Source organism: Pholcus phalangioides, unplaced genomic scaffold (assembly GCF_987345545.1).
Source record: "Pholcus phalangioides strain wild (caught in Gottingen) unplaced genomic scaffold, Ppha-v1.0 ptg000008l_1, whole genome shotgun sequence".
In the NCBI taxonomy this organism is placed as follows: Eukaryota; Metazoa; Arthropoda; class Arachnida; order Araneae; family Pholcidae; genus Pholcus; species Pholcus phalangioides.
The window spans coordinates 7,506,636-7,518,641 of record NW_028301601.1 but is presented as its reverse complement, the minus strand read 5'-3'; the positions used below and the strand labels follow the sequence as shown (position 1 = coordinate 7,518,641).

At 39.4% G+C, this 12,006-nt stretch overlaps 1 protein-coding gene across 2 annotated transcripts in view; it reads left to right on the top strand.

The window, feature by feature from the left end:
- Window positions 1-12,006, top strand: part of LOC149083583 (kin of IRRE-like protein 1) — a 495,202-nt gene that overhangs the window by 370,060 nt on the left and 113,136 nt on the right. For both annotated transcript variants that reach the window (XM_089234100.1, XM_089234101.1), the window contains exons 5-7: window positions 729-831; window positions 10,470-10,654; window positions 10,798-10,988. In XM_089234100.1, the coding sequence (XP_089090226.1) occupies window positions 729-831; window positions 10,470-10,654; window positions 10,798-10,988 (479 nt within the window). The remainder of the gene's footprint in view (window positions 1-728; window positions 832-10,469; window positions 10,655-10,797; window positions 10,989-12,006) is intronic.

Sequence of the window (12,006 nt, the reverse complement as noted above, 5' to 3'; positions counted from 1 at the left end):
GTCATTTTGTATAAATGATAATTGGCGATTCTCCTCCGGCAATTGACAAAATTTTTAGCGAGTGTTAGCGACGACCCGTATTTGTGATGCCAACTTTGCGTATTTTTCTTGATCAATCGAATATGGTCACCGTAATCATATTTAAATAACGACATAATAAGCATTATTTCTGGTTGTGAGGATCTAATTATATTTACTTCAATTGAAAACGTCAAATATGGTTGTAATGACACCTCGGTTATAACGACGAAATGTCGAGGAAACTTCGATGTCTTTACAACCGAGTTTTTGCTACTACTTCTAGGATGATGTCGCTCTTCACTATCCATACGGAGGTTTCTCATCAACTCGCTGATGTGAAGATTAATTTAGGAAAGAAAGTATATTCAATTACCCTTGCGGGGAATCGAACCCATGATCTCTCACTTGCTGGGTGAGCAGCCCTTGACCACTAGACTACAATTGTTGAATTTTTTCTCTGCCCCAAATTCATCTTCGCATCAGTTAGTTGTTGAAAAACCTCGTGCTACTACTTTACCGAACACGTATCTCGTACACATTCCTCTATACGGAATTTCTAACGAACTGGTACATGCAGGAATACGTGTTCCAAGTGCTTGACTGCAATTAAAAGTAATCGATATCAATATCAACAGGCAAAGGCTACTAATCATTACTATCCATTTCTTGGAATACACAGAGAACGATTCTCTTCATTTTATTTCCAGATAAACCACAGATCCTGAAGATCTCGCCGAATCCCGGAGCGACTGTCAATATCTACAATAGCACGACGTTTGTCTGCGAGGCTGAAGGCAATCCACCTCCACAGTAAGTTGCAAATTTTTCCTTCAACTGTTCTACATAATTCACCGTGAAGTGAGCGTGTGTGTGTGTGTGGTTTTTTTTGTAGAAAACTATCACGTTATTAGGTTGAAATACTTGTTTGGTTACACTTAGCACCATCTAGGAACGAATCAAGTAATGAAGCGCAATTACATATCAAAAAAGCAGACCATATAAGTAATAAACTCTCATTTGTGTAAAAATTGTGATTTTTTTTATTAATATATGCATTATAATGTAAAGTATGATGTTCTTATAGAGCTTTTAATAACAATTAGTTGATATAATAGTTAAATATATTGATGTAAATAGAAGATTAATATAAATAATAAGTGCGGCATTTCTTTTCTATGTCGACTGTAAATAGTTAGTGATTGTAGTTTAGCGGTCGGTCACCAATGCATGTTCGTGTAATAGAGGGTGAAAATTTAAATCTTTTCCGTCTTTCCCCGCTAGCGTGCGCGTTACAGTAAAGTAAGATAAGTGTTTTTTTTATTTTTTTCACCGCACTACTTAATTTCATTTGGGAAACGTTTTTTTCATTCAAATTTCACTAAATTTTTATCTTCAAAACAACATTTAGTTAAAATGGAAGAAATTACGAGTAAATACCTGCATTTATTTGATATGAAAACTTGCAGTTTCCCAACCTGTTTTCTCCCATCGCCCCCCCCCCAACGCAATCTAACCCATAGGATACTATGGGTATGTTAAACCCGTAGCTTCTACCGCCCCCTGGAACTTTCCATCGCCCCCAAGGGGGTGCTAACGCCCACGTTTGGAATCACTGGTCTAGAGCCTTTATCATGAGAAAGAGATCCTTCTTTTCCTAAAGTCATTTGATTTCATTCATTTCATTGATAATAATAGCACGCTTGCATTTATTGCAGCGATGGTGAAGAATGCAACAAACATTGCCATACGCTCTTTATTCGAAATTGTAGCAGTAGAATATGGAACGTTCATTTCAACCTTTTCCTAGTCGCGAGCACTGCCGGCACCCCATCATCAAAAGAATAGCACCACTAACGGTAATTATGACATGCAAATGCATGAAGTGACTATAGGTGTTTGATCGGAAAGGTGATCAAGTGCACGCGAACACGAAATTAGACAAGGGTAGATCGCTATGGGTGCTCGTGAGTAACAGGTCGGAGATGCCTGATTCTACATCTTAGGGGCCATTCAAGTATTACGTTAGCATCGATGGGTGGAAGGGCTTTCCGATTTGCTGACTTTTGATGACAAGAGGGGAGGGGGGGGTTTGGATAATGCTTGCGTCATCAACCACCCTTCATGAAAATTATGAAAATATGAAATATTCTTAATGACATCTTACTCGGTGAGCCGGAAACGAGAAAAACCTTTCGATAGTTTGTGGGCACTCGAAGTAACACCCCCCCCCCTATTGATAAGTGCCCTACAGAGCCACTTTAGTGATCTCTAAATTTTTCGCGGATGCAAGTGATCTGGAAATGTGTCCGGGCTGCGTAAGTGCTTTTGGAACTGTGCCACACATCACTCAAGTGATCCGTAATTATATGCCGCGGATCACTTAAATAATCTGAGAATGTGCCGCGGGTAACTTGAGTGATGTAGAACCGCACGAGGGACCACTTAAATGCTTTAAAACTACGTCACACGTCACTCAAGGAATCTCTAAATGTGTCACGGACCGCTTAAGTGTCCTGCAACTGTGTCCCGGGTCATTTAACTGATCCGAAAATGTGGAATTGAGCCACAGAACACTTAAGTGATCTGTAAATGGGGCGCTTAGTTAATTTTTACAAAATTAGGTTGGAGGAGAGTAGGTAGCATCAGATAATTCCCAGAGCCATATTTGGTCCGCGGGACGAGGGCCTTTATGCGATTTATCATTATATGGCTTAGACGGTGGGTCGCAATGAATTTATTAAAAATAAATTTTGAGTTGATAGCCTTCAAATAACATTGAAATTAACAGAAATTGATTATAATAACATATAAAGGTATTTTCTTCCGAAATTTCAATCAAAAAGATATTTTTTGCATTAAAAAAGAAATTTTTGATCGTCGGGAGGGCACAAGCCCCCCTTTGGCCCCACCTGTATACGTCTCTGATCCCACCAATATGCGTTAGGATTCAGAGGGGCAGAGCTGATGACGAAATTTCGCTGACAAGGCGCGGAGGGCGGCGAAAGTTTTGCTGACAAGGGTGGGGGGGGGTCGAAAATGGCTCAAAATTTGCTTACGTAATACTTGAACGGCCCCTTAGGCATCTTCTCAAGATCTTTTTCCGAAGATATAGCTCGTTGGACGCATAGCAATTTCACTCATTTATATATTTTTCATCCGTAGCAACATTGCAAAATATTTTAATAGGTGTTTAATCTCTTCTTTGTGACTGAAATGGAGAGACATTTTTATGGAAGTAAAGTAACACCAGGACGCGAAAGAGTTGCTAAACACCCAAGTATCTATGTATATCCAAGTGAACAAACGAGGGAATTTCGCATCTGACACGTTCCCCTACCATAAAATTATCTTAGAGGCAGCTACGCTGGGTTATGCATTTCAAAAATAGGAAAGTTATAGGAAATTTGTGCTTTTTATATCAGTGTGGGGTGCAAAACACCCCCTTGCGTGTGATGGCGGGCTAAATAACTCGTTGATTACAGAAACATAAGTACTTTCAATTAAAAAGAATGTATCAAAATAACTTGCTCTTTGCGGATGCGTCATTTGTTTCACTAGTGACCATAAATGTACTGAGGTACAATATAATGATCTTTATACCAAGGGTGTTAAACCTTTAATAGAGTGCGGGCCACTTCATTGATTTGGAAACGAGTCGCGGTTCACTTAATTAGGTGAGTTGGGAAGGCACCGCTGATCACTCTGTGAAGTGAACTGTACATGAGCGATCTGAGAATATCGTGCAGGATACTTAAGCAGAGGCGAATTTATGGTTTTCCATTGTAGTCCAATTTTTCTTCACTACTATTTCCTCCACTTCGTCACTCCGGCCTGTACACCTGTCTCTAAAGTCACTCTTTTAGCCATTCACATGCTTGCACACACTTTTTAGTCACTCACAGGCTTGCTCACGCTCTAAGTCACTGTTTTGCTCACTCACGTGCTTGCAAACTTTTTAGTGCACTTCTTTGGTCACTCACTGACGTATTTGAGCAGATGCCGATTTATCCAGGGTTATATAAACAAATTTCACCGCCCTTCTTCCACTCTACAAATTTTATTGGCCACTCATTCTTCAAATATGCCACCCTGGGCTATAGCCTGCTAAGCCACCCCCCCCCCCCCGTAAATACGCCACTATATTAAATTTCTGTGGAATTGCAACCACGGGACACTTAACCTTTTACGGTTGTATGTGTTAAGTCTACCTCGACATAGACCGCATCAGGAAACAACGTGCTTCATCGTGCGTGGAATAGTTTCTGTAATTAAGTGTGAATTGCTGCTCTATAAATTAATCTGCGACGTCCTGTATTTTATTTCAGTGCCTTTACTCATCTCCAGGATTTGTGAAGACAAAACCCGGAACAATATATTCTGCATATAAAATGCATCTTAAAACCAATTATCCACTCCATTCATAACCGCAATAATTTCAGTACAGACCATGATTTTTATTTTACTTTGTTGCAAATTTCGAACACAAAGCGCGGAGTTTAAAACTCTAATCAGGGGAAAAATTCATGTTCTCGAATGTTCAAAGACACCCCCCTAATTGAACTTAAACCACTTAAAACTCAAGTAGATTTTTAACTCATTTTCAGGAAAGTGTAGTGGAAAATCTCCAGTTTCTTTTATTCTTTCGTTATAATTTCAGCACTTTTCCCCATTTTTCGCGTTAACCCCCCTAACTCGGAATTTTCCTCGGGAAATGGTGTTAAAAGTTAAAAGTAACACGTCGCTTCTGAGCTTAGTGTTGCGTTGCCATTCATTTGTTGTTTTGAGAGGAAACTCTGCACCTTATCGTAACCATTCTTGCTGTTTGTTACCCTCTCTCTCTCTCTCTCTCTCCCCGGGGATAGAAAAGAGTGGGTGAAGACTTTACTGTATTTTGCGAAGTTTTAAGAGCATTTTCCATTGCTTTTCCCTTAGTAGAGAGTTTTGCGTGACTAACGGATTAAAAATGTCGACTCGTTTTCAGCGGGAGTTTTTTTTTTTTCGGGGGAAAATAATTCCGGGTAGATTTTTCCGGCTTCTCCCGAAATAACGGGATGTTTGTTGCTGGTTTTTGATGGTGGAGAAAGCAAAAATATAATTAATAGATCTGTGCGAAATGTTATTCACTGCAACTGCTTCTAGAGTAACTTCTAACCAGTAGCGTGACAACAGGCAACTATCTTGGAAACTTAACTGAACGGAATCCATTTTTTTTTCCTTTGTTCTTTTACGTCGGCATTCCTCAAATGATTAATGTCTTTTTTTTATACATTCATTATCAGGCTATTATTCGAATTTTTTTATTCAAGGCTTAAATTCGAGATTTATCGCCAAAATCTGGCATTTCAAAACAGTTTGGAGAAACAGTTGCCGAGAAATTTTCGTGAAAAAAAAAATGCTAGAGCAGCGTTTCTCAATCTTTCTGGGTCAGTTAAATAGCTGGAACAATTCGACGCACCTGTAACTAACGGCATGAGCCGCATGATCACGCGTCCCGTACTTTACGGGACATTCCTATATATATGCTTTCATCCGTTCCAAATTCATACAGTTTTGTTCATAGGCGTACACAGAATTTTCTCAAGGGGGGGAGGGGGTTTCAAGGGTACGTTTTTTCCTGCAAAATAACACTACAATCTCGGCTTGTGGAGTTAGAACCCAAAAACCCCCCCTTTGCGTACGCCCCAATGGTTTTGTTACATTTTTTTTTTCAATGAAGCTCATTCGAATTTGTAATGTTTACCTAAACTGGTGAATGAAGATAACTTTCATAACATGTATGAAAGTTACGCCACAAAAAAACGCCACCACCGGCGGAATTTGAGGGAAGGTCTGTTACTTCACGCACAGCCGCCCTTGGGGGGGGGGGGGTGACTGGTGCGTTCACACTGTGTCCCGCGCTTTTGGAGGCCCCGCACATTAACAGTAATAATTATACTGTGATAATTATGACTAAAAATATAAATATTCATTTTTTTCGATTTTACATATTTTGCCATATTCAACTATTGGTGATTTTGTTGACTTATGGCGACGGTTTCGGTGGTAATTGCCACTGTCTCGTGTTTCTGCGTATTTTTTTATCAGTTTTTCACAATGAAAGTCTCCGTCACCGCCTCCTATTCCTGTAATAATGAATGTTTTGGTTTCCTGTGATTCTTGCTGCAGTCCTTTATTTCCCGACTCTTCAGCAAATTTGCCATAAATTGAATTTTTTTAGTTTCAATTTGCTTCAAATTTTTCTTTATATATTTCAAATACACGCTCACAATCAGACAAAAATACAAAAAAACACAGTGAACAGCAAAATACGAAACGGTACAATATAAACAAAAAAAAGAGAAAATAAACACACACACACACACACACACACACACACACACACACACACACACACACACACACACACACACACACACACACTTAGTGATGACCTATAACAGAGGTGTTCAACCTTTTTCTAGTCGCGAGCACTGCTTGTCCCCATCATCAAAAGAAGAGCACCCTTACGCCAAGTTTGACATACGAATGCAATGCATGAAATCAGAATGGTTTCAATCCTTGAATACAATTTGTACAAGGTGTTTAATTGGAACGTTGATCAAGTGCTCACGTGCACACAAAATTGGACGCGAGCATCTAGCATCTGGTTACTTCAGGGAGCACCGTGGTGCTGGCGAGCGACGGGTTGAAGATGCCTGACCCATATAGGGATGTATTCCAGTATTGGGATTTCTAGTATTTTCTTCGATTAGATATGATTGCCCTAAGGATGAAGGTCTAATTTTCATTTGGACCATTATTATCACTGATATGAAAACTATCGTTTTTCATTAAGTTATAATTAAAATTATCAAGTCTGCCTGAAGACCACCTCCGCGGATCACTTCTGGTCCGTGGATCAACGGTTGAAAAGCGCTGTTGTATAGTCATTATATGGAGCCATAACTTGTTTCTCAGCCATTCATTAAAGTTTAAAATACGTAAGTTGTATCCTGAGCACACATTTTCTATACGATACAGTCGGTCTCTCTTAAACGGATATCAACGGTTCCAGCACATACCAGATCGAAATTGTTGCTTCCCTAACCCATGTCCAGCCCTAAGGGCCGATGATCGGATTACAAACGGACCCAGACAGGCCTATGAAGAAGAAAAGAGTAGACTGTGTTTCTGTAAGTCAGTTTGTGTATGATGAGAAACAGAGTTCTTACAAAACGGGGTACTGGTCATAACTTACAGAATTCAGACTGAAATTTCACATTTTCAAAAAACCCAAAAAAACGCCACCACCTGCGGAATTTGAGGGAAGGTCTGTTACTTCACGCACAGTCGCCCTTTGGGGGGGGGGGGTGTGACTGGTGCGGTCGCACTGTGTCCCGCGCTTTTGGAGGCCCCGCACACTAACAGTAATAATAATTCCTTCCATAAATCCTGGAATTCTGCATTTTCATCTAAAAAGAAATAATTCAGAGGAATTCTCTGTACCTTTTCATCATTCTTTTTTCTGAGGTCCCAGGTTCGAACGGGGGAGAATAATATTGATAACAATAATTTTTCCCTCAACAAGCCTAAAGCGACCACAGATAGGTTGCACCTTTATTTCCATTCCAACTCGTTAATGGCAGCAAATAGCAGTATAACGATATGGCCGGAGTTGGTGTGTGGTAAAGTAGTCTTCATGGTGGTAGAGATAGACGAACATCTTTCCACTGCACCACTCGCGCTTCATGCTGGGATATTTGATGCTTACTGCATCCTAGATATCCCACGAGCCGCCAGATATAGCTCCTATTGAGGAGCTATACTGAATTTACAGTGAGGAAAAACGAAAAATAACTGTTTTGTGCCCCCGGACTTTAGCCCTGTCACCCCCATTCTTTTGGGGGGGGGGGCATGAAACGAGATATATGTGCAAGATTCAGCAAATTACCATTATGCATTTCTCGGAACCTCATGGAAGGCTGGGAAAACACAAAAAAAAGAAAAGATGGCTATTTCAGCCAAATTTTTGAATAATTTTTACTATAGGAATCACTTGCACCACACAAATCTGTTGCCGTTGATACTAAGTGCAGAGCACTGAGCTCCTTTCGTTTTCTTCGTCTTGGCTTCTCTAGTTAGGTACAGATATTGAGCAATCACTGGCAAAATGTTTGCTTAAAAACAACCATCGGTGATTTTTTTTTTTTTTTAATATTATGCAAAAAACCCTTATCCAATGAAATATTCTTACAATTACAATACAATATTAGTATATTGATTTACATTGTCACAATTTGCATATGTTAAAACATCTTTCACCGCATCAGATTACTATTTTCGAAAATAAATCTTGAGAGGATTGCAAATATTCTCATTATCTACAATATTAAATAATCCAATTTCACTAAAGTCATTTATTCACTTTAGCACAATTTGTCCAAAAATTACCAATATCCTACAATCTACAACATAAGTTTACAGCATCTCTTACGGTACATTTCAATTCAGAGAAAGTTGAAATGTATGTACATGAAAACTCTAAAAATATCATCGGAACCATTTCATGTGACTTTGAACATTTGACAAACACATTGGAGAAACGATAAAAACAGAGTGGAAGAGAGTTACACAAATAGTTAATAAATATTTACAGAACATTAAATTTTAAATTAATTTTAATTTTAAATTTTGATTAAAAACATTTTTCCACTGTTTACTTACATTGAAAGAGATATTTTACTAATATTATACATGAGCGTGTATTGCGGAGGGGAAAGGGGTTGTACAATCGGAATCATTTGATGTTACTTTTGAACATCTGACAATTATATTAGATTAAGAAGATCTACGCTGAAAAGTTATATAACATAACAAATTCATAAAGCAAACAGATTATCAAAGCACTCACATACATCTGTAATGTAATTGTATAATATTAGTAAAATATCTCTTTCAATGTAAATTAACAGTGGAAAAATTATACTGTTTATTACTGTAATATTAAATTATTTCTGTGAACCCTAAAAAAGTCTGCACAGAAATTCTGACGCTATGTTAATGTCAAGAACTTTCAACAGGTGGCTTCAATTTTCAACTTTTATTGACATATTTTTTAGTTATCATGCAGATTAGTGTTTCTTAACGTTCTTTCACTTTGTGGCCCCATTTTGAACCACGCGTTTTTCTCGTTGTTGCCACCTTGTCTTATCGAGGGGCTCCTCCCTTTCATCAAGAAAAGCGATTGAATGATTTTTTCTAGAAAAATTTATATGAACAAAAAAGCTCACACACGGTCGACCCATGAAAATGAAGAAAACTAATTCGAGTTGTTCAAAAACGAGATTTAATGAGTCTATGACAATGAAAAATTTTTGCTTTTATAGCTGATGATGCATGCGGTGGTGCCATAGTTTATTTACGAGAGTCACAGATGCAAGATCCCTATTCTGCCCCAAAATAGAAAAATATACACATTATTTTTCTATGTACACACCTTTCCTCTTCTATCTTACTAAACTTCCCATTTTGAAGAAATACAGTACTCTATTGGGGCGGGGGGGGGGGATGTGGGGCGTTGAAAAGTCTCACCGCAGAGAGCAGGCAGACCTGCAACACGATACTGACAAAATATGAAAATTCAAGCATTTACCATCTTTACTTCAGAAAATGGGAGACAGGTGGCAGCGTTAACACGAAACAAGCGCAACTCAACAACGTGAATACGTTAGGGGCCACACATGCACTCAGAACACACATTCTGGTGTGTGTCGATTCGTTAGAAATTCCGTAGAGGAATGTGTACGAGGTGCATATACGGTTTAGTAGTAGTAGTAGTACTCTGTTGGGCCAACTCAGATAACACTCATAGTATTCCGTATTGATCGACATACAATATGTGAAAAAGTAGCGTTCCACCTAGCTGCGCATAATAGCTAGCTAAAAATGAGCACAGCGAAATGAAATTGTGCACATTAAACACTTGTGATGCATATTGCGTACGCTTCTCAAATTATTGGGTACATTTCCGATAGTAATGAACAGTTTTGAAAACTCGAACTGGGCAAATGAGCTTGTGAGTGAGCAGGTGGGGAAATGAGCGAGTGAGTCACTCAGGCTGTCACTCACACATTCAATCACTTGCTCAATTACGCGGTCACTAACTCGCTCACACATTCACTCAACCAATCACTCAGCCACCCACTTGCTCAATCCATCGGTAACTCACTCGCTAGTTACGAACTGTTGTCGGTGAATTTTCCCAGCGATGATTTTTCAGCCGTGACGTGTTCGTCGGTGAATTTCTCTATGAGAAAATTGCGTGACAAGTGAATTGCTGTCGTTGAATTTTTCTGTCGGAATAGACGAAGCTTTGCTACGCTATCTTGATAATGTAATTAAGTTTACAAATCTGTAATGTAAATCGAATCGTTTATGGACACTCTAATTACGTTTGACTCATTTTCCAGGTATTCGTGGCTGCAGAGGATGGGTGGTGACCCGATAGCGTGGCAGCAGCGGGAGAAGAGGGCCACGTTCCACATCCAGAACGTCACGTATCAGTATCAGGGACAGTACGTATGCGAAGCAACCAACGTCATCAACGGAAGGCAGTACAAAGCCACATCCGCTGAAATCAGCCTGGACGTGACAGGTCAGTACACACACACTCAGTCTAGCCTGATTATCCGCGGTAACTGTTCTTTGAACTATTCAGAAGAGAAAACACGTTAGTCTCTCTGGTTAAATATTTGATACGTCTATGCTCAAGTTATCTTAAATTATCCATGATTCCAGGTGCTCCTCAAGTACTTACGGACACGTCTCGGACGAAGCGGAGGGTGGTTGTCGAGAAAGACGACGATGCTCTGATCGCCGTGTTTTTCTGCTCCGACCCGTTGCCACGACGTACTTATTGGGAATGGGGTAGCATCAAACTCGATTCAGGTGACGTCCACATTCGGTACGTCGCTGAGGAACTCAGAAACGTAAGTGTATCAGTAATTTTTGATTTAGAAAAGCCGTAAAGTATTAGTTCCGATTTGACCAAATCGTTGGTCAGTTATCCATTAATTAATGTAAGGCAGCGGTTCTCAACCATTTTCGACTCGCGGAGCCCTTTTTAATAAAAAATTTCTATGGCGGAGCCCCCCTTGGGTATATTTCTACTTATTTGTCAACGATTACTGATTTATTTTTATGATTTAAAAATATGTATTTATTTATTTTTTCAAATTTACAGTTTTTATTTTTCTCGAGCGGCCGCGAAACCCTTAGAGAGGGCACACGGAGCACTGGTTGAGAACCGCTGATGTAAGGGAAAGGGAGGGGTGTTGCTTTTTTATTTTTTGAATTTCATAATTCTGAGCTGTTTACACACTCCTGCAGGGTGTCTCATAAATTCATAAATAGTTTGAAAATTCATAGAACATGAAAGAATTGGTACATTTGAATGCAGTCAAGGGCGCTGCAAGAAAGCAAATTAGGGGTCATTCAAGTATTACGTCAGCACCGATAGAGGGGGGGGGGGGTTCGGGTTTTCTGACTTTTGATGACAGGGGGTTGGGTTTGGATGATGGCTCAAGCAGTGCCGTCTTAAGGCATGGGCCCACCCGGGCGCCTCACAAAAATGGGATCTGGTTGAGATTTTCGAAAATTTGCCTGGTAGGGCCTCAGAAATATCATTTGGCCCGGGGGCTCATGATGCTCTTAAGACGGCCCTGGGCTCAAGTCATCCACCACCCTTTATAAAAATATGAAAAATTCTTAACGGCATCTTACTCGCTGTGCCAAAAACGAGAAAAATATTTGTGAATCCATGACTATAATTTTTTTTTATAGTAAAATGTCAAAAACACTTTGGCGGACGAGTTTAATTTGTTATTTTTATTAAAATTCTAAATGAAGACCATTTTCATAACTTATAATTCGTTATGATAATTATGACTTGAAATATAAACATCCATCCCACATAAGGTTTTTGCCCGGAAAAATATGCTGCAATTC